Raw genomic sequence first — 22,932 nt, 5'->3', positions numbered from 1 at the left:
TAAATAATAGCAACGCTATATAATAAAGACAATATCAATAAATAATAAAATATTTAATAAATAATTGCCTTTATTAATGATGTTTAAAGTAATAATAATAACATTTGATGTGTAACCTAATAATAATAATAATAATAATAATAATAATAATAATATGCAAGTTGCAGGGGAGCAGGAATATATTATTCGTAGTAACATTTAGTGCAGGATTATCTGTTACTGGCAGGTCAGCGTTGTAGTGATCACTGAAACGGACTCACACCTTTCCGCTCTGTAGTACAGAACTTCACACACTAATGGCCTGTTTCATATTTTATTTATGTGTGTGTGTAAATAGATAGGACAATAGATTGATTTGTACACATAGCATGACAATCTAAAGACAAGAACATTGCACTGTAGATAAACTTATATGACAAAAAGTTTGTGCACCCCTGACTATCACACCCACATGTGCTTGTTGAACATCTCATTCCAGATTTATTCCCCTCTGCTGTTATAATAAGCTCCACTCTTCTGGGAAGCTTTCCACTAGATGTTGGAGCGTGGCTGTGGGGATTTGTGTTCATTCAGCTACAAGAGCATTAGTGAGGTCAGGCGCTGATGTTGGTGAGGAGGTCTGGGGTTCAGTCGGTGTTCCAGTTCATCCCAAAGGTGTTCAGTGGGGTTGAGGTCAGGGCTCTGTGCAGGACACTCGAGTTCTTCCACTCCAACCTTCACACACCATGTCTTCATGGAGCTCGCTTTGTGCACAGGGGCATCGTCATGCTGGAACAGGTTGGAGCCTCTTAGTTCCAGTGAAGGGAAATGCTACTTTTTGTGAAAATAATATGCAAAAAGCATTTTAAAAGCCATGGTCATGATGCAGTTATTATTATGGAGCCCCTAAGGATACATGGTGATGGAAAAAAATATGAGATGGGAGGAAAATGTCTATTTCAATGCTTTTGTGTTTCCCAGAGAAACTTCATGTTCTCTCGCAATTTTTTTGCCTTCTCTTGCAAAGGTATTTGCGTTCTCTTGTAAACCCAAAATATCTTTACGAGCAACTGCAGAGTATCTCAGGGGAATGCAATAGCAATTTTCCTCACAGCTCATTTTTTTCCATCACCATGTTCCCTTATGGGCTCTGTAGATTATTGATCGATTTTTGTTCTCAAAGATTCTTAAGAAGATGACATTTGTGCATGAGTTAAAAGGTTTCTTGCCTCATAATCAGGAATCAGTGGCTCTTTCTACAGTGGGTCAGAGATACCCAGCATCTCATCAACAAATATTCTGCATACAGCAGCGAAGAACTTCATGGATCAAACTTTGATAAGCCTTCAGTGTGAAAACAATATACTTTTCCTATTCTTTTCACACAGAAGGCTTCTGGGAACATTTTTGGAAACATTTATGACGAAGGTCAGTGGGCATTGGAGCAGGCCCTGTGCTGCATTTGTCATCTTCCCAGCTGAAATCAGTCCAAATACGAACGTCCTTGATACTGAACTTGCTATCAGAGTCTGCTCTTTCCAGCTATTAGAAAAAAGCCTTTGGTGTCTGTAAGCAAGAATTCATATTAAAATGAACTAAAAATCTATACCTGAACCTGATGTAATACATCAACAGTTTTAATCAGTAAACACTGTACAGATGAGGATGTGTTCCCTTCTGAGTCTGGTTCCTCTCACGGTTTCTTCCTCATGAAGTCTCAGGGAGTTTTTCCTCACCACCGTCACTTCAAAATTTATTTTGGTTTAATTTAATTTTAATTTTAAAGAAAAACAGGTTTATGGAGGTTAGAAAATAAGGAATATATTTTTAATGCAAGTATTAGTCATGGATTAGGTGTTGAGCTTAACCAGTAAAGAAGGCTTATTGTTTCTGAAATTTTAGAAATGACATTTGTACATGCAGATTAGTTTCAGAAATCAGTGTCATCAGCTGCTCAGAGTGAAGCTCCACACCAGCCATGTGGAAGAGTCCAAACATCAGCACAGATCAGACCTCATTCTGGTTCTTGGAAATCTGATTCATCCTGCATAAAGTAGTGAAGAATTTCATGGATTAGTTTGTGATAAGCACAGACATCAGAAGACCACAAGACATTATTTAATATAGTCTTTGTATAGATTTGGAGCCACAAAAGTGGTTCGTACATGTGATACTTGTGTGATAAACCATTGACATTGACATCTAAATTAAGTTCAACTAAACATTGCCTATGACATTCGATTATAAATATTTTCCTAAAGCAGAGAGCAGAATATTGTACTCTGTACTAATAATCATTTCCTGCCTCATAATCAGATTTACAGACGTCTGGCTGTCTGGGTGACAACACTCTTCTCCACAAGTCTCTGATGAAGAGAAAGATGAATTAGGTATATACTATGCACAAATGTATAGAAAACGTTCACAAGCAAGCTTGGGTCTGTTTGAGCCGCTCCGGAAGAGAGTTCATATCAACGGGCTGTGAAGCAGGTAACAAGCTGATTTCAAGATCTTCAGAATGGAAACTCTCACGATCAGTCCAGATGGGAACGTTGTCTGGTGTCTCAATAATCTTATTATTGGACTCCTGCAAATTAAAAAGGTTTTTCAGTAGTTATTAGCCAGACTCCAGATGAAATAAATCCGTCTGAACAAAGGGACACATTGGCTACAGAGGGCAGGAAATATGGGATAAAGGGATATCTTTATTGTGGAAGTATAATGTGAATGGCTGCTGCTTTGAAAGTGCACACAGGCCTTAAAGAAGACTGCAGAGTCTGTTTAAATTCAGCAGGAGCTGCTGCTCTCCCTCCATAACTTCCTTCTTCAACAGGAAATACATCAACCCATGGAGTGGTTTAGTTTAAATAAACCTGCCACTGAACCTGTATTTTATAACGGTCTGGAAATCAGACGTAAGAATGCACTAACACACATATTAGGGAAGTGTTTTAAAACAAAAGGAAAATGATACTCTGAGTGAAATCGTGTTGTAACTCTCATTTCATGGTAGTTCCATGGAGCAAAGCATGGTCTCTTCAACACAGACTTCGCATCGCTAATAAAATCTGAGAATTACATCTTAAAATTTTGCATAATACTGATTCCTGTGATTATAGTCATTCTTGGATGATGAACAGACCTGCTCATTTTGTTCAAAAGAGACAGAAAATGTGAACCATATTTATTTCATGAGTATTGTTATTCAATCAGATTTTGGAAGTAAGTATATGTGTATTTATTTCCTCAGTGAAAACTGGATACAACATAAATATGCTACTCTTGAGATATCAGTGATCCTGACCCCTTCTGCTCCCCGGGGTTGCCCTGCTTCTGGTTGGAGTTCTCATCGGTGGAGATCGCTCGCTGCTGCTGGGGTTTGGCCCCACATGGACGGCCTGAAGATCAGTGGGATTGCTGGGGATGGTGCCACTTGGGGGCTGTGGAGATGGCTTTGGACTGCGGTTCATGGGCAGTTGTACTGTGATGGCTTGGGACTGTGATTGCTGTGGTGGCTTTGGGGCTTCAGCTGCCGTGAGCAGTTTTTCACTCAGGTCTCCATCAGTGAACAGTGGATAAGTTCAACAAACCAGATGTGTTGTAAAAACTGTGATGAATTTACTGGTTGCACACTTGCATTTGTCCATGTAGTACACAGTAACAGAAGGGATGTATTTATAATTGCACTATCTGGTGTCACTCAGATGAGGATGTGTTCCCTTCTGAGTCTGGTTCCTCTCACGGTTTCTTCCTCATGAAGTCTCAGGGAGTTTTTCCTCACCACCGTCACTTCAAAATTTATTTTGGTTTAATTTAATTTGAATCTATTTATTTCTGTCCAGCTGCTTTGTGACAATGTCCATTATTAAACGCGCTATACAAATAAAATTGAATTGAAATATAAATCTTAGAGGCTTTATGATTGGTTTTGATTGTAAAGTCACACCTATAACTTTTATTCTGAGTTTATTAATACATCATGGGAGATACTACTTTCATAAAAAAGCCAAACATGGAAAATACGAATTTGATTCAATTTAATTTTTATAATGGATCTCTAACACGTCTTCGAAATAAAACAACAACAACAACAACAACAACAACAGCAGAACTAAAATTCATTTTAGTAAGTGAGACTAAGTAACCTTCATGTTTTTTTTTTTTTTGCTTTTTTATTTGCTTTAACATGGATGTCCTGTTTTTATGTCCTGATGTACTTTTTATTTGCTTTTGTTCATGTACAATAAAGCGACAACAAAAGCAAAAAAGCAAACAAACAAAACCACCCGAGCGGGTTAGCGTTAAAGCGTTGCCATAGCAACTGTCCCAGACTCTCGGTTTCTGGAGCAGAAAATACCGAACTCTTCAGGGGTTTGATAAAGCTCCTTCCTGGAACAGAACAGGAATCAGGAATTTACAGAGATATTCGTGTAAATAAGATAATTTTTAAAATCATTATTTATTTTTAAAATGCGAATGATTTCATGCCATTTTTATGGACGTTTGCGAGGCACCGGAAGACTCCGGAAAGCGTTTTAGCCAATGAGAATAGACTTTGGAAGCATCTGCCCGCAACGTACGTGCATTGTCCAATCAGATGGCAGCTTGATGATTTGAACGCTGGGGGCGGGGCCATGTGATCTGAGAGGGAAATTTGTCAGGAAGGCAGAGGAACGTTAGAGAAACAGCGCAGTTTATTTGATACAACTCCAGCTAAATATTAACGTTTTACTGAATATATTTGTTGGGAACAAACCAGGTATGTATTGTAGACTTATTTTTACACGTTTGGTGTAACTTGAATGGTAGTTTTTATCGTCGGTATACACTTTTGGGGCGTATGTTATGAGTGTTAGCTTGGATTACAGTGCTCCTGATGATTAGCACACTAACACTGCTCTTCACCTGGACATAAAGCTGGCTCTGATTAACGTTAGAAGACTTCAGGGCTGCTTGTCTGGCTTATTTCACTAACAGAGTGTTTGCTGTTGTTTAGGTGAACTAACTGCCACGCCATGTCACACAAGCAGATCTATTATTCAGACAAATACGACGACGAAAAGTTTGAGTACAGGTGGGTTATTTATTATTCATGACGGGTTATTTTGGAAAGACTCAGTGCTTTTAGAGATTTGTTTATGTTTATGTTTGTGTTTTGTTGGTTTTCAGGCACGTCATGTTACCCAAGGACATAGCTAAACGTGTGCCTAAAACACACCTGATGTCGGAGACGGAGTGGCGCAACCTGGGCGTTCAGCAGAGCCAGGGCTGGGTGCACTACATGATCCATCAGCCAGGTGTGTGTGTGTGTGAGAACTGTATCTTCTCCTACGAAACAGAAATTCAACCTCTTGCCAGCTCTTTTGAGATAAATGTAGCTGAAGCACACTCTGGAAGTCGCTGGACGACGTCACATCCTAATTAGCATATTCATTGGTTCATTATGGTCATTTGCATATCAATAATAGTATATGAAGAAGGAGTATGAATAGGGTATATGAAGAATAGAGATTTCTCAGTATATATTCTCAGAAAATAATTAATTTTGTATAGAAAGAAATCATCTTTGGTCATGGCACAACAAACTAAACTTTTATGCATTTAGAGAATACTATACTTTCTATCAAGAGCACATACCAAATGAAGCTGTGGTAGTGAGGAGTCAGGAAATAAGACATGGAGGAAATGGTTACTGATGGAATAACTTGCTTATATTACTTGAAAATATCACCAAGACATGAGTTTCAGATGAAGAACAAAGAAGTGTGAGGGTGTGACACAGTGGTGATCAGTGATTGGTCGTTGGAAGCAGTGGTGATCACTGATTGGTCGATGTAACCATCAGCTTGCCCAAATCAGTCAAGCTTTACATACTGGTGGTGAGTTGAGCGAACCTGCTGTGTCGAGCCTGCTGTGTCGATGCGACACGTCATCACAGCCTTGGGTGGCCAATGAGTGATGTGTATTTTCCTCCTCAATAAAGTGCACTGCAGAGTCAGTGTTAGATATTTACTTGTTAAATCTATATGTACATATAGATTTATATACAGTATCTATACCTATATATACAGTAAAACTCATTTAAAGCACTGTTCATGCTGTGAGCAGCCATGTCGATTTGACATTACTTTGCTGAACTCTGAGTTGAGGAGACTGTCCCATGTTTTCTTAGGTTTTTCCAAAGTCAGAGGTCGGAAATTATGAGTAAAGAACTTTAGTCAAATGCAGCATTAGAGGATTAGAGCTTAAATTTTTGGACCAATTTTGTTCATTCAAGATTTTGTGACTTAGAAAACTGCAGTCTCAGGTCACAGTGGCATTGTGAGCTAATGGTGAACCTCAATGTTAGTGAAGCTCAGAGAACACTTATAATTGCATTAAATTCACCAAAGACTCAAAATATCGCCTCAGAAATTCTCATCTGGGCATGCACTGAAATAAAATTATTATTTTTTTAACAGATGAGTCAAAACATTTTGGTATTGGCTATTCTTAGCCATTTGGTTTTTCCATTCAGGTCTGTTCTGGAAAGATGCTAGCAAATGGGATTGAGTCTGAGCTTGAGGAGTCTTGCTAAATTTGCCCTGGTCACTGTAGTTTTACTTCTTCCTCTGTTTATTCTTGTCCATGTTTTCCTCCTGCCAGAACCTCACATCCTGCTGTTCCGCCGTCCTCTGCCCGCGACCAAACCCCAGTGATGGAAAGCAGGCGGAGAAGGACTCGATACACACTGCAGAAGGATGACAGAGAAAGATGGAAAACAAAGTGCCGATGAAATTTGGTGTCAGTTCCTTTTGATTATAAGTGGAATATGTTCTGCTTATAAAGGTTTTCCAAAAATGTTCTTATTGTTCCACACCTCTTTGCATAAAAAGAAAATTCAGACTGTTCTCCTTTTCACTGCATAATTTAGGTGAGAGAATGTGTGTTTAGAAAATGCAGCCTGAGGAAAAGCAGTCATAAAGTATGCTTTGCATTTAAACAGCGATTGAACCTTCTTTTTCTTTGTGTCATTACAGAACACTTTGCATGTTGTTTATAGTACTGTGAATGTTGGTCATCTTCCACTTATTATTTATGATCTTTTTTTTTTTTTTTTTTTTTTTTTTTTTAAATCTACTTTAAAAATAAAAACTTTCTGAAGAATATCTTGCTTGGTTGTAATTACATGAAGTGCACTCATGTGCACTGGTAGATTTGGGCCACTCTTCAAAGGATCTTATGCATTTTTGCTACACTGCACTTTGAAATACTGTCTCTTCCACCGTAGTCACATGGGATTTGCAAAAGTAATAAGATTATAATGTATATAACTTTAAATCTTGTATTATTTTTGGTAATGTGGAATGAATAAACCCAACAAAGCCTGCTGAGGTCAATATCAATTCAAAACATGGTTAGAAAGTGATCTAAAATTTCATCACCTTTATGAAGCAATGAAAATGTTTTCTCAAAAAGTTCAACTTGAGTAAATGTTAGTTCATGTTTTAACAGTCAGGAAAGCTGTTACACTGATGTTTTTTGGGCAAATGCTATATACTATATACAATTACTACGTTGATTAAGTTGATTTTTAAGTGACTGGGTGTCCCATGGGTCCAGCATCATTGGAGAAAGAAAAACTGGCTAAAATACACAGATATAATTTATATTATATTATATTATATTATAATATAATATAATATAATATAATATAATATAATATAATATATTATATTATATGCTGTATATACTTTATACTGTATACTTGCCGTACATACATACATACTTTTATACTATACGGTATACTCACTTTATAGTCTGTTTATTGACTAATGTTATATGTTTGTTTTTATAACACCAGTCAGAAGCAGTGCTCCTAATTTCATTGTATACAGAGATATACAATGACAATAAACCCTTTCATTCATTATTATACACTCACTGATCACTTTACTAGGGACACTGTAATAATACTGGGTAAGACCTCCCTTTGCTCTCCAAACAGCCTCAATACTTCATGGCATGGATTCCACAAGATGTTGGAAACATTCCTTTGAGATTCTGGTCCATGTTGACATGATTGCATCATTCAATTCCTGCAGATTTTTCTGCTGGAAATCTTCTGTTCTACCCAATTCCAAAGGTGTTCTATTGGATTCAGATCTGGTGACTGGGAAGGCCACTGAAGATCACTGAACTCATTGTCAAGTTCACGAGACCAGTTTGAGATGACTTTTGCTTTGTGACATGGTGCATTATTAACTAGCCGTTAGAAGATGGGTAAATTGTGGCTATGAAGGGGTGCACATGGTCAGCAGCAATACTCAAATAAGCTGTGGCATTCAAGTGATGATTGATTGGTATTAATAGGCCCAAAGTGTGCCAAGAAAATATTCCCCAGACCATTACACATCCTCCACCGTCCTGGACTGTTGACACGATGCAGGTTGTATCTATGGATTCATGCTGTTGGTGCCAAATTCTGACCCTACCATCTGTGTGACTCAGCAGAAATGGAGTGATGATGAGCCTGTGCCCACTGCAGCCTCAGCTTTCTGTTCTCGGCTGATAGAAGTGGAAATAGATGTGGTCTTCTGCTGTTTTAGCCCCTCCGCCTCAAGGTTTAACGTGTTGTGCATTATATGCTTTTCAACAATTGTACAAAGTGGTTATCTGAGGTACTGTAGACTTTCTGTCAGCTCAAACCAGTCTGGCCATTCTCCATTGACCTTTCTCATTAACAGGATGTCCACAGAACTGCAGCTCACCAGATGTTTTTTCTTTATTGCACCATTCTGAGTAAACTCTAGAGACTGTTGTTTGTGAAAATCCCACAAGACCAGCAGTTATAAGGAATACTCAACCCAGCCCATCTGACAGCAACAATCACGCCACGGTCAAAGTCACTGAGATCACATTTTTCCCCCATTCTGATGGTCAATGTGAACATTACCCGAAGCTGCTGGCCCATATCGGCATGATTTTATGCATTGCACTGCTGTCAGACGACTTCTGATTAGATAATTGCAATAAGTAGGTGTACAGTGTTGTACCTAATAAAGTGCCCAGTGTTATTGCAGTAAATATTGCAGTAACTGTTTAGGAATTACAGCCATTTTTTACAGAGTCCCTCCATTTTCACAGGCTCAAAACATATTGGACAAACTAACAATCATAAATATTAGGATTATTTTTAATACTTGGATGCAAATCCTTTGAAGTCAATAATTGCCTGAAGTCTGGAACAGATGGACATCACCAAATGCTGAGTTTCCTCCCTTGAGATGATTCAGTAAGTGAAAAGCATGCTGAGTTGGGTTGGGGTCATTGGACATTTAAGAGCATTTAATTTCTTTGCCTTAAGAAGCCCTTGCTTTTGCAGTATGTTTTGGGTCGTTATACATTTTGGGTACAGTGAAGCACTTTTCTATCAGTTTTGCAGCATTTGACTGAATCTGAGCAGAAAGTACAGCTCAACACACTTCAGAATTCATCCTGCTACTTCTACCAGCAGTCACATCATCAATAAACACCAGTGACCCAGTTACATTGGCAGCCATACATGCCATAACACTGCCTCCACAGTTGACAGATGATGTGATATGCTTTGGAACATGAGCCCTTCCTTTCCTTCTAAATACTCTTCTCTTCCCATCTTTCTGGTACAAGTTAATCTTGCATCAGAACTGGTCAGGCTTTTTTTAGAGGTTTTTAGCAAAGTCTAATCTGGCCTTTCTGTTCTTGAGTGTTACCAGTGGTACCTGACAATGATATTCCTATCCTCCTCCAGAGTGTTATTGACTTGGCTTGATGTTGTGAAGGTGTTTTTCTTCACCAAGGAAAGAATTCTGCAGTCATCCACTTTAGTTGTCTTCCTTGGTGTTTCTGAGCTCACCAGTGCATTCCTTCTTTTTTATCAACTGCAGTAGATCATTTAATTGGCAACCAGTTATTTTATACTTTGCTGCATGGCTCATAATCATAAACATTGCCTCAGCTTTTGTGGTCATTCCTGTAAGTCAAAACAGTGTGGTTAAAGAGTTTATTCAGGGACATGAAGAAACGATAAGCAGGAGGGGTTTGGGACATGTTTCTACAGCTTGTCAGTGCGTTATGAGGGGGAGTGGGTGGAGAATGAGAGGAGCAGATGCATACAGAGGAGCACGTCCTTGGCGGAGAGCCTCACCTGTTGTCCAGGCCAGAAGGAGGGCCTAGATCTTAGGCTCCAACCATCAGCCAGTTTCTGGGTTGCAGAGGTGTCCCAAAAGGCATTTGAGGCTATTTGAGGCTATATACAGATATTGTAGCATCCACTCAAGATCTTGGTTTACTCTCTCTGTCTGGCCATATGACTGGAGGTGGAAGCTTGACAACATACTGACCGACACCTCTAGCAGCTGGCAAAAGGCCCTCCAAAACCGGCTGGCAAATGGTCCGATACCACATTTGAGGGTAACCCGTGGACCTGGACTACATGCTTCAGCAGTAGTCTTGCTGTCTCCTTGGCCAACAGGTACTTGGGAAGTGCAACAAATTTGCAGGCCTAAGACAACCAGTTGACCATGACTAATACCACCGTGCAGGCAGCCTGGTGGTAAAGTCTAGGGAGAGGTGGTACCACGGATGAGAAAGGATAGACAAAGGGTAGAGTAGGCCTGCAGGTCTTGTCCTGGGCTCCTTGTTGTGAGTGCAAACCTGGCAGGCTGCAATATATGCCTGAACATCCTGATCTACACATCCTGGTCCATATGGGCACCAGAAACACCTACGTAGGAATTCCAGGGTACTGGTGGCCCTCAGATGAGCTGCGAATGGTGAGGCATGTCCCCACCATAGCACTTTGGCCCTGACGAAGGGGTGACATAGAGCCTACCCGGAAGCGCTCCAAGCGGGACAGGCTCACCCTGGAGTGCATCCTGAATGGTGGTTTACAACCCCCAGTGAACCAGAGCCACAAGTTCAGGAACTAAAGATTCTAGTGGGTCTTTGGAATATAGGGGCTCCCACTGGTGGGAGAGGGTGTCATACTTGGCATTCTTTGAGCCTGGTCGATATGACAGCACAAAATCGAAACGTAAAGAAGCGCGCCCACCTGGTCTGGTAGGGGTTAAGACGCTTCACCTGCTGAATGTAGGCCAAGTTCTTATGGTCCATCCAGACCAGGAATTGGTGTTTTGCACTCTTTGCCAGTGTTTCCATTCCTCTAGGGTCAATTTAACTGCAAAGAGCTCCCAGTCTCCAATATTGTAATTACGCTCTGCAGGAGTGAGGTGATGCAAAAAGAAGGTGCAGGGGTGCAGCTTCTGGTCGGAGCCAGACTGTTGGGAAAGAACTGCCCCTATGCCTATATTGGAGGCATCCACCTGTAACACAAAGGGGGCTCAGGATCTGGGAGCTGCAGGACTGGGGCCATGGACAGGCAGTGCTTAAGCTCCTTGCATGCCTCCTGGACTTCTGAGTTCCACTGGACTTCTTTGTAAGGGTAGTTAGCAATGTAGCCATGGTGCACGGTGGCCAGCTTGGTGAAAACAGGCGCCTGCTGCAGCATCTCAAAGGCTGCGGTCATGAGGGCTAAGGGGTAATGGTCCTTGACCGTGACCCTGCCAGGGTCCCCACCCAATGACGGACCCACCCTTGCCTTCCCAAGCTTCTGGGGTGTTCCTCAATGTCACTGTTGCTTGGGGACCACTGCAGGAGGAATGCCTCAGAGTATTCACAGATTCAAGAGCTGCAGAGAATTTAATTGATTGATGCTGCCCTGGCTAGAACACTTAAGCTACCCCTTGTTTCCCCTTGTCATCCTCTTCCTTACTAGTGCTCCTGATCTGCAGTTGGTTCTGGGATTTTGCTGGGTGTAGCACACCATAGACTGGTTGACATGGTTGGTAGTAGTCTGGGGTACCCCAGTGTCAGGGTACCTGTCTGGATTCTCCCAACCCATGTTTCAGAGCTCCCTCACCCTCCCCTCTGGGCAGCCCTGACATTTCTCTGGTTCACTCTGTGCATTGGCACCTCCAAGAGGTCTTTACTAAACCCAGCTTCTGCCAGTCCATCAGCCAAATGATTGTGCCATTGACTTTTTCCCTGGCAGTAGTCCTACCCAGGGCAGACTGTTCTCCCTATTGGGCATAGCTGCTGTGCTACAACCTTTTCTAGGATCATTGAGATAATGGGGAGGTTTCATAATCACCTGTAGTTGAACAGCTAACAATGGTGGAGTTCAGGTTTTTTTTAATCAGGGGTTTGATAATTGCTTGTTAAAAGATGTAGCTACATAGCCAGTGCTAAGGGAAGAATCAATTATTTTTTTAGAAGAGGTTTGATTGTTTCTGGTATTATCTGTTTGAAGAAACATGTAGGTAAGGGATCTAGTACACAAGTTGATGATTTTTATGAGGATCCCATGTTTGACCTGAATCCTACTGAGATGCTGTGGCAGGATCTGAAGAGGGCTGTTCATGCACGACCACCTTCAAATCTCACAAAGCTAGTGGATTTTTGTAAAGAAGTGATGGAAAAATTCCTTCAGTGAGATGACAAAGACTGATAACTGGTTGGTAAATATCAAAGTCTAATAAACTGTGAATGCAAGTTCCTTTCTATGTGCAGGCAGTCTTTACTATATATTACTATAATCACTATATATTCTTTATTACTCTATATTTTTGTTGTTTAACAAATGTGCATTGTCCAGGATGTGCTGAACCCGATCTCTGATAGGTTTTAGGAATAGCGATACTACTGATACTACTGATTAATTCACTATAATAAATTCACTAGGATAATTAAACATAAACAGAACAGACATTCATTATTTTGATAATGGAACTGTGACAATTAAACTGCTCCTTAAGGCGCGGGGGATAATTAGTAGGGGAAAAAAGTCTTTGGAGAAACTGTGGAAAGAGTGAAATAATAGTCCCTAAATATTAATGTATCAAATATAATGCAACAAAATGAACTAAAATTACAATTAAAATATACAATGGAAATTTTAGACGTTAGGGCCAGTGAAAGGCTTTATTAATTATGAGAATTATTGAACTAAGGTGAAAGGCTGGTCCTTCTACAGCTGCCTAGAGCGCCATCTAGCGGGGAAGCAGACTGTATTTGTGTAACAGAGAGTTAATAATCTTCCACAGAACAACTACTGTACTGATTATAACAGATCTTATTCATGTAATTACACATTACAATAACGACCTGGTTATCAAATAAAACGCTTTTGGAATTTGTTAGATTGTGTATTAGTTACACAAAGTAATGATATAAAAATATCAGAACATCACAGACTCAGCACACTGTATTAGAGATAAAATAGATATTTATATGTATATATATATTTAATAATAAAATGTAGATAGTTAATTATGAAGGTAATGACTAATTGGTCTGAAATGAAGTGGAATTTCACGTCTGTGTAACGCATCCACTTTAATTTACTTTAAAATTCAATTCAATTTAATTTAATTTAATATTTTTTATAATAACCTGCACCACCTAAAAGTGCTCTGTATCTTTACTCTGTATCTTTTCATGGCTATGTCATATAGCCTATATGTGAACAAATTAATGAGTCTGTGTGAAAGCATGTTGGATTGTAACCATGACAACAAACATGAATAAATATTAGTCCTGTATTTTACACTTCACTCTCACCATCACTGAACAAAAATGAGAAAAATGAATGAAATCAATTTAAACTTCATTTTAAAATGAGAACACACACACACACACACACACTTCCTTTTCTCTATCAACTTTCACCCTCAGTAAAATGACAATGACAAAACATAAAAAAATATATATATTAATTAATAATTATATTATATTATATTATATTATATTATATTATATTATATTATATTGGTCTCATCATCAACAAATCTCTATAGTTGTTGATATTAGTCTCTATAATGTTTATGTTTCTGTGGCACTCAGTTGCTCAAAATACAATAAAATAAAGCCAAAACCTCGTAAATGTCATTTTTAAACAATTAGAACAGAATCGACGTCACCGGCCATGTGGCGTCACATAACACTGTGACGTCATAAAGGGGGCTCCGGTTGATAAAGGTGGGAAACAGAAGGACGCTGAGGACTGTTCAGCATTTCTACTGCACTGTTACAAGAGGAGTAATGGCTTTAATCGGAAAATTAAGGCTCGCAGAGTCCCGCTGGAAAGGTTTGGTTAAAAGGACTCAGAGGAATGGTCTGTGCCACACCTTCTACAGCCCGAACGGGGATGAGTACACCGGAGAGTGGCGGGGTAACCTGAGGCATGGGCAGGGAACTCAGGTGTGGAAGAGAGCCAGAGCCATGTATGAAGGCGAGTGGAAACGGGATGCGCGAGACGGTTACGGGAAGCTCTACAAACTGCAGCCGTCTACTAAAGAATATTTAAGAGTTTATTCAGGGACCTGGAGGAACGATAAGAAGGAGGGGTTTGGGAGATGTTTCTACAGCTCGTCAGCGCGATATGAGGGGCAGTGGGTGGAGAATGAGAGGAGCGGATGGGGGAGGATGAGGTATGAGAATGGAGATGTGTATGAAGGAGAGTGGCTCAGGGATAAACCCCACGGCCAGGGCGTGCTGGCGCTCAGGAACGGGAACAGCTATCAGGGCTCCATGAAGGACGGGAAGAAACATGGACACGGACGCTTTGTCTACAGGGACAGGGGTCAGGTGTACCAGGGCTTCTGGGTAGATGATGCGCTGAAGTGTGGGACGGTGTGTGAGTGCGACAGGAAGAAAACACACACACCACAGCTGCACCCTTTACCCCCGGTGATGCTGCAGGATGTTCAGGCTGTACTGAAGGAGGCACGCGACCAGTTCAAAAACAGGATTAATGCACTTTAACGGACCTTTGGTGTAAAAAAAAAAAAAAGAAAAGAAAAGAAAAGAGAAACAAACATAAATATAAACATAAATATAAACATAAATATAAATATAAATATACACATAAATATAAATATACACGAAACGTGTCTCTGAAAGTTAACTGAGAGAGTTGCCATGCACGCGACAGTCAGCGGTGTGCACGAGATAATTAACCCCAAAATTACACCATGTGCTTTCAGGGACTCCATAAATATAATAAATGAATGAATTAATAAAGAAATCTCTCAAATATCTCAGTGTTTGTTTGTTTATTGTACATTACACAGGTCATGCAGAATAATTCATCTTTAAAAAAAAAAAATCAGATAGTGAAATTCAGTAAGAAAATAGACTAATAGAATAATAGTATGTGTGTGTTTTATTTTGTGTCATTTTTAAAATTGATATTTAAGTCAGTCTTATTCATTTTCCTCATTTTTGTTCAGTGATGCTGAGAGTGAAGTGTAAAATACAGGACTAATGGTTGTTCATGCCTGTTGTCATGGTTACACATTTACAGTTTACATGTCATGAAATGGGAAAACAGTATGAATTAGGTTTGGGGAACAGGACTGGATCTGCGCTACCATTTTGTCATCAGTATTTGGTTGATTTTGGGTGGCTCTAGTTATGAAGTATTCCAGAGTTGATAGATGCCATCAGCACAGAGTGGTAGAAGCTCCCGGAGTGTGAGCAAACTAAATTTGAGCCCATTGTACTGTCATTTACTGTTTTAGCTGTTTTCTGATATCATGGTGTGAAGATGTTGTTTTCCCATTTTAGTGCCATGTTTTGATCTGCTTCAACCTTTCACATTAATCTCTCACTATCAAGAAACTTTAGTGGACAAACCTTCTTTCTGAACACAGTGAGGGGAAATAAGTAATCAGGCACGTATGTTTTTGTTATTTAATAAACATCTAGTGCATAAATCCACTTCAGATTTACACAGATAATGCCTTTTAAATTTGTATTCATAAGCATAAACAATTCTGTGTTTAAAAAAAATGATAGAGGAAAGGTATTCAGAAACAAGTGTAATTCCCATTAATGGCTTTGCAACAAAGTATTAGATATTAATTTGTGGTTTCTTAATACTATTTACCCTATCAAATTATTTTTTAAACATATCATTGTCTTTACTTATGAATACGTACTTTTTTCATATTTATAAGTACAAAGTCAAAAGACATTGTGTGTAAAAAGTGGAGATATACACTGGAAATATATTAAATAACAAAAACAAAGGTGTCTGAATATTAATTTCCCCTCACTTTTGATACACATATTTTTTTTCCATTGTATCTAGTGTTGCGAAAGGTTTAGTAATACTCCTAACAGCTGTGTTTTTGTTTGTATTTTTTATTAACGTTAAGTTAATAAATGTTAAATGGTAAGTATAAAAGCATCTGCTGCAATAATAAACATAAATCAGCTCTTGTTGGTATGTAGAATAATAAAGACTACAGCAAGAGGCAGAGCTTTTTCTTACAAAACCTCACAGTTACAGAGCAGCCTTCCAGTTAGTGTTCAGGACTCAGACACAGTCTCAATCTTTAAGTCTAGGCTGAAAACCTATTTGTTTAGTTTATTGTTAATAGTTTTTCTCTTAGGTAAAGGTGCAGATCTGGAGGGTTTATGGGCATAGAGAGTTCTGGTCCACTGGGATGTTTGGATCCTGTCGTCTCTTCACTCTCACATGCTCACTCAGGTTTGTTGATGGTGGAGTGGCTGGCTGCTTTATGTCCCAGGGTGTCCTCATGCCTGTGTTACCTTCTGGATCTCCGTCTTAGTTATACTGTCATAGCTAGTTTTGCCCGAAGTTCCTGCTTGCACTCTGCACACAACTTACATCTTCTTAAACCATTACAGGACAAGAGCATACCTAAAAATCTGTTTTCTTTCTCTCCCCCTTTCTCCCTCTTTTCCTTTCCCTGTCGAGCTACACTTCTGCCCTCCAGACCTGTGTGATCCATCACACCATAATTCTGCTTGGATCCTTCTTCACCTGAGTCTCCCTCGCTGCTGCTGAGGATGGCCCTGCATGGATAGTTTGCTGTGAGATTGCTGTGGACTGTACCACACGGTTACCCTAAAGATGGCTGTGGATGTTCTTACCTGGGTAGCCTAAAGACTGCACTTGCTAAAAACAGTTTACGCTCAAGTCCAAATTTCTGAACAGTGGATAAACTCACTTTGATATTATAAACTTAAACTTAAAACTCTAATGAAATAATAAATGACCCAAGATCCTTTGAACACATGTAGGACTGTGAGACTCTATAGTAAATAGCTGTGGAAGAGTAATGACTCGTAATCATGTTACCCAGTGGTCACCTAGATGAGGATGGGTTCCATTTTGAGTCTGGTTCCTCTCAAGGTTTCTTCTTCATGTTGTCTCAGGGAGTTTTTCCTTACCACCGTCGCCTCGGGCTTGCTCATTACGGACTACTTTTAAATCTATATCCTGATTTCTTAAAGCTGCTTTGGGACAATGTCCGTTGTTAAAAGTGATACATAAATAAATAAAATTGAAATGTGTTTTAGATACTGAATTTATAATGCTTTGTAGTTTATTATTCCAAAATTTAGGTATCAAAAATGATCAATATTTGTGTGGATACCATCCACTTCAGATATTTAATGACTCCCAGTTAGGGCAGTGGTGGCTCAGTGGTTAAGATGTTGGACTACATCTTTAAGAGCTCACAGCACTGCTAAGCTGCCATGGCTGGGCCCTTGAGCAAGGCCCTTAACCCTCAACTGCTCAGTTGTATAAATGTAGGTTGCTCTGGGTAAGGGAGTCCGCCAAATGCTGTAAATATAAATTCCAAATTTAACTTCTTAACTCCTTGCCAGTTTAGCATCTTCTATTGATTGTTTGGCTTTGTGTATTGTTTAATCAAATCTTCAATTAAACACTGCAAGTAACAAGAAAATGACTCCGTGTTTCAAAATAGATTGATATTTCTAGCTATCTATGATTCCCTCTATCTTGAGTAGATCCCCAGTCCCAGCTGAAGAGAAGCAGCCCCGTAACATGATGCTGCCACCACTATGCTTCACCATGGGCATGGTCATCTTTGAGTGATATTATTATGTTTTATTTTTCTGACAAACATATCTTGTAGAATTATGCCCAAAAGGTTCTACCTTAGTCTCAGCAGACAATAACATGTTTTGCCACATGGTATTGGAGGGACGGCCAGTTCCTGGTGATGTCACCGTGGTGCCCCATTTTCTCCACTTGTTGATGAGGGACTTCAACGTGTTCCATGGTACATCTAATGTTTTGTATATTATTTTGTACCCCTCTCCTGATCGATACATTTCGACAGTGAGATCCTCTGCATGCTTTATAAGCTTTTTGTGGACCATGGCTTCAGCAGTCGGATGAAATCAGAAGATGTCAAGAAAATCCTACAGAAACAGCTGCTCTTCATTAGGGGTTAACTGGAATCACTTCATCGAGGACAGGTGTGTGATAATTACTTTTGCACATGCGTTTGAATGTGAGTGGTTAAATCTGAGCACAGTCTGAACACCCCTGTGCAATATTAAAGGTAGAAAAACATCTCACATGATTTATGTTGCTTTACTTTTTACAGTGAAATTTTACCTGCAGTTTTAACAGGCGTGTGTAGACTTTTTATATCCATTGTATGTAAAGATTAAAGGTAAACAGGAGTGTCTGTAACCCAAATAATACATTTTCATAAATCAGACATCTGTCTGGGAGAATATCTTTAAACTGATGTGTCTGTGTTACACTGAAGGAGATTAAACTCTCAGGATGTTCTGACAATAAACCAGTGAACCTGAAGAGTTTGACTTTACTACACTTTTATGAGCTTTTTAGCATCATCATTTTAAATAGTAGCATTGCCAATGCAATAAACATCCTCACTACAGGCCAGCTGATGGACCTTACTAAGATGTCTTCGCTTCATTTCCTCCAAAGTCCTACTTCCGGAATGCCCACGTGCTCTGTGAATAATATCGCGCCGCTTCCGCTGTGTACTTCCTTTCCGGCAGCGGCTAACTCTTCGCCAACATGCCAGTGAGTATTTGAAACAAATCAAGTCAGAATATTTGCTTTTAGCGCATTTATTAAGGCCCCAATGACAAAGACGTTTCCCTGAAGATTAAATCAGACATATATTGGTGTAGAATCTGTGTATTTGACCTGGTTTTATGTTAAAAATGAATATGATTTTTCAATGGTTTGGCTGCGTGCTGAACCGATGCGACTGACAAGATGGCGGCGCGCATGGAACAAAACATGGAGGGCGCCTTCGAGCTGTTTCTGCTGTGTGACGCATTCTTACTTTCATACCCAGTTTTACTCAAATAACAGCATGTGTGGTTGTAAGATACCGGTATCTTGAAAACAAGGTGCCAGAGTGATGTCTGGTCCTGAGCTGAGGTTACTGTAGACTGCTGTAGAAATATCGAGTGAATGTGCGAGGCTTCCTCTTAAAGACGCTGTTCTCATGGCACAGTGTGGGTCTTACTGTTGAACCTTTATAGGTTTATAGTGTCGGTATTTCATGTATAATTCTCTAATTAAAGTCATTGAATATCCACAGCTCGCAAAAGACTTGCTGCACCCCACCCCTGAGGAGGAGAGAAGGAGGCACAAGAAGAAGCGTCTCGTACAGAGCCCTAATTCCTACTTCATGGACGTCAAGTGTCCAGGTATGTGATTCCTTATGAAGCACACATCAGTGTGTCAGGTTTGTCATTACACAGTCCAGGATTGGAGAAATGTAGTCTCTCCATACTGTGTGCTCAGTGATGAGTCGAGAGAGAATGCACATTTATGATATGCACTTGTCATGCGACTACAAGATGCATCCGTGTCAACATAAGACAAATCTTCCTCTGTATTGCAGGATGCTATAAGATCACCACAGTCTTCAGCCATGCTCAGACAGTAGTGTTGTGTGTTGGTTGTTCCACTGTGCTGTGTCAACCCACTGGAGGCAAAGCACGTCTCACAGAAGGTATGTGACTTCAACCGGTCCAACACAGAATATGCAAGTTACATTGGGCCTCTGGGTCAGCGTTCAGACAGCAGTGAGATGAAAGGTGCAGTTATTTTTGCAGAATAGAATGCAGGTGCATGATTTTTGCATCTCATACGATCAACATGCTGCTTCAAAGAACAGACCCAGAGCACAGCAGTTTCTGTAAACGGATAAAGGCATGTATATATGTGTATGATGCAGGTAGAAAAGCCCCCAAACAGTTTTGCTTGGAATCTAGAAAAGAATAAGACTGATACTAGAAGGGACAGTACACTGGATATTTGTGACTGCTAACTTCTGAACAGTATTTAGATGTAGTGTTAAGTGCTTTTGGCAACATGTTGCTGCATTTGTGTGGTTTATGTAAATACCTCAAACTGTCATCACTTTGTGTTAGAACCACAATGATTGCTTAAAGTAATTGAGATTTTTTTTCTTAATGTGAAGGAATCAAAGTTTTATTAACTAGCTATGAAGAAGCTTCTGAGTGGCGCAACAGAGAAGCGTTTGGCATATCATCTGGAATTTCATGAGTTCAAACCCTGATGATGCCACAGCCATCCATGGCCAGGAGACCAAGAGAGCCAAACTGGCCGTGTTCTCAGGGAGGGAGGGGTGGCAAACTCTCTCCCCTGTCAATCACAGCGACACTAGCCACTCATGGGCGTCTCTGAGCTCATGTATGCAGAAGTGGGCGGATGGAGCTTTCCTCAGAGTGTGCTGTGTCGCCCCCTGACGTGGTGTGAGCAGCAGCTTGAAGCATGCAGTTCGCCCTCCCCGGTGGTTGTTGTGTGATGGGGAGAGCTGCCAGATGGGTGGGAATTGGCCATGACTAATAGAAGAATCGAATCAGTTCAAGTACAGTGAAATGTTTGCTGGACATTCGACGACACTGCTATTAATAGAAAAAAATTGTTTGAAAGAGCTGACAGTTTACGTAGCACAAGTGGATTAGCTCTGTATACAAGCTTTTTATTACTATCCATAGTGAGAAAGCATTAGGGCACAGAAACATGCTGCTTCCAGTCCTTTGAACACTAATCCTGAGGGGGGGAAAAAAGTGGCAAGTGGAAACAGTGTTTGCATGGATTTTGAGAATGTTCTCTTCTCTGCTTGTTCCTCAGGATGTTCCTTCAGGAGGAAGCAGCATTAAGCTGTACACTAGATGCTCCAGTATGGAGGAAGGGAGAGGGGGGTTGGACTCGCCCTCCAAAGACCTCTCGGCTACGATCGCTGATCTTTCAACTTGAGAGAAAGGAACAGAAGCAAACACCTCCACCATCAGTTGCTTGAAAAACTAGTAAAGATGGCTCTCCAACCCAGTCTCTCTCTTTCAATAAAATGTTTTGGCTAAAATAGTGCTCAGGTGTGTGTTCTTTGAAAAACATGAAGTAGTGCAAGTCGATGCATGACATTTAATCACCTGCTGATTTGTTCTCAGCATTTGTCCTTCTGTGAGATATCCTAAAACATTCAGTCAACCCTGAACATATTCCCCTCTGTGAAATATTTGGAATAATCAGGTCTCTTGTTCAGCAGGAAGGTGCTGCATCCAGATTTCCTGAAGTTCCTGGGAAGAAAGTTTTTTTAAAAAAAAAAAAACGAGTCCTGTAGAGAATTTAATGCTTTAATAACCCTATTCTTAACATCAGCTCTATTAGGGCTCGAGTCTGGGGCTCATTCAGCACAAGTTTATGCTCAGTCCAAAGTGTTGGTGTTATTACAACATCTACATTTTTTTTAAGAAATACCCCAAACAGTAAAAAGCATTCGTTTGGTTCTAAACAGCATAGTGAGTGTGTATAACAGCTAAATTCTCTGAGTATCAGCTTTAACAATGAAATAATTAAGGGACTCAGTGTTCCTTGGATTGGCCACTGGATTGGTTACTGAAGATGAATAAATATAGTGTTAAGATATCTTGCCTTGTGAGTGTGAAATTTTTCCATGAGTACAAATAGCCTAAAGCTTCTGGGATCTAAGTGAGGAATAGATTCAAGTGCTGTGTGATTAACAATAGTAGATAACTGCAAGTAATAGTCCTCATTTAACAACCTTTTAGTAAAATTATGTGTAAATGTTTCTGTAGGCAAAACTTGCAAATTTTCTTTGCACCCAGATTTTGATCAGCCATAAATTTCCAAGAGTGTTCATGGCAAAGCTGATTTGCGTTTAGTGACGCCTACAAAATTCCATAAAAGGCAAAGCTCCTAGAAAGCTGAAAGCAACATGACAACTATGAAAAGACTACAGTGAAAGAGTGCCTCCTAAGTGCAGTGTGCACTAAATCTTCAAATAATGCCCCAGCCAACAAAATTACATCCCAGCATACGTCCCTCGAACCAAACTGCAAAGGTCCTCTGGGTGTTTTTTTGTAGGGTCCCAAAATGTTACACTGGAAGTTCTTATGGGACTTTTGCAATATGTGTGCAGCTAACATCTAGGGAACTATTTTTAAAGGAAGCTAGAAACACTGTTTTTTTTTTTTTAACAAGACAAAGCCATTAGAAATACTGTTTATTTTTTAACAAAAATAAATGTGCACGTTTCCTTGCTAAGTACAGATACCAATGCAAGCTTCTGTTTTCAGCTCAGCTGTGACTTTAAGGTGTCTATAAGACCCTGCAGCACAGTTGTACCTGATACCCTCATACCTGCACCACACACACTACCATGTTATTGTCACGGCTGAGTTGAGAATATTCAGACTTCTGGTCAGTGTTGGTCCTATGGTGCATTTATATTGATGGATGAGGTAGAGGGACGCAGATAAACTGCGAAAGCCACGTGGGTTACAGTCAGTAACTGAGTCATTTATCACCTACAGAGTGACCAGCAGTAATTTATTTTCCAGACGCTTATACAGTGACTTATCCTTTTGGTCCTTTTGGGTGGCCTGGGATGAATACAGTAGATTCCTCTGCTAAATAACAATACAATTATTATAATGTCTTTATTAGCATTTATTTATCAGTAACTGATCATCAGAAGATTATAATAAAATTATAATCTATGGTTATGGTCTAAATACCTGTAAATCGGCTAAGAAGAATGATCT

General features: G+C 39.9%; 3 protein-coding genes across 3 annotated transcripts; all 3 read left to right on the top strand.

Moving 5' to 3' along the window:
- Positions 1 to 4,587: 4,587 nt before the first annotated feature.
- cks1b (CDC28 protein kinase regulatory subunit 1B) lies at positions 4,588 to 7,072 on the top strand. Its single transcript, XM_026928305.3, has 4 exons — positions 4,588 to 4,738; positions 4,976 to 5,053; positions 5,149 to 5,276; positions 6,625 to 7,072. The coding sequence occupies exons 2-4, from the start codon at positions 4,995 to 4,997 to the stop codon at positions 6,675 to 6,677; spliced, it is 240 nt and encodes a 79-aa protein (XP_026784106.1). The 5' UTR covers positions 4,588 to 4,738; positions 4,976 to 4,994; the 3' UTR covers positions 6,678 to 7,072.
- Positions 7,073 to 14,020: 6,948 nt separating this feature from the next.
- LOC113535306 (MORN repeat-containing protein 3-like) lies at positions 14,021 to 14,823 on the top strand. Its single transcript, XM_034301730.2, has one exon. It carries the CDS (start codon positions 14,101 to 14,103, stop codon positions 14,821 to 14,823), a length of 723 nt encoding a protein of 240 aa, XP_034157621.1. The 5' UTR covers positions 14,021 to 14,100.
- Positions 14,824 to 18,770: 3,947 nt separating this feature from the next.
- On the top strand, positions 18,771 to 21,230 carry rps27.1 (ribosomal protein S27, isoform 1). The gene is made up of 4 exons (XM_026928592.3): positions 18,771 to 18,904; positions 19,434 to 19,542; positions 19,740 to 19,850; positions 20,999 to 21,230. Exons 1-4 carry the CDS (start codon positions 18,899 to 18,901, stop codon positions 21,025 to 21,027), a joined length of 255 nt encoding a protein of 84 aa, XP_026784393.1. The 5' UTR covers positions 18,771 to 18,898; the 3' UTR covers positions 21,028 to 21,230.
- Positions 21,231 to 22,932: the final 1,702 nt, after the last annotated feature.

The sequence above is a fragment of the Pangasianodon hypophthalmus genome, chromosome 29 (assembly GCF_027358585.1).
Source record: "Pangasianodon hypophthalmus isolate fPanHyp1 chromosome 29, fPanHyp1.pri, whole genome shotgun sequence".
Taxonomy (NCBI): domain Eukaryota; kingdom Metazoa; phylum Chordata; class Actinopteri; order Siluriformes; family Pangasiidae; genus Pangasianodon; species Pangasianodon hypophthalmus.
This window is presented reverse-complemented; position numbering and strand designations above follow the sequence as displayed.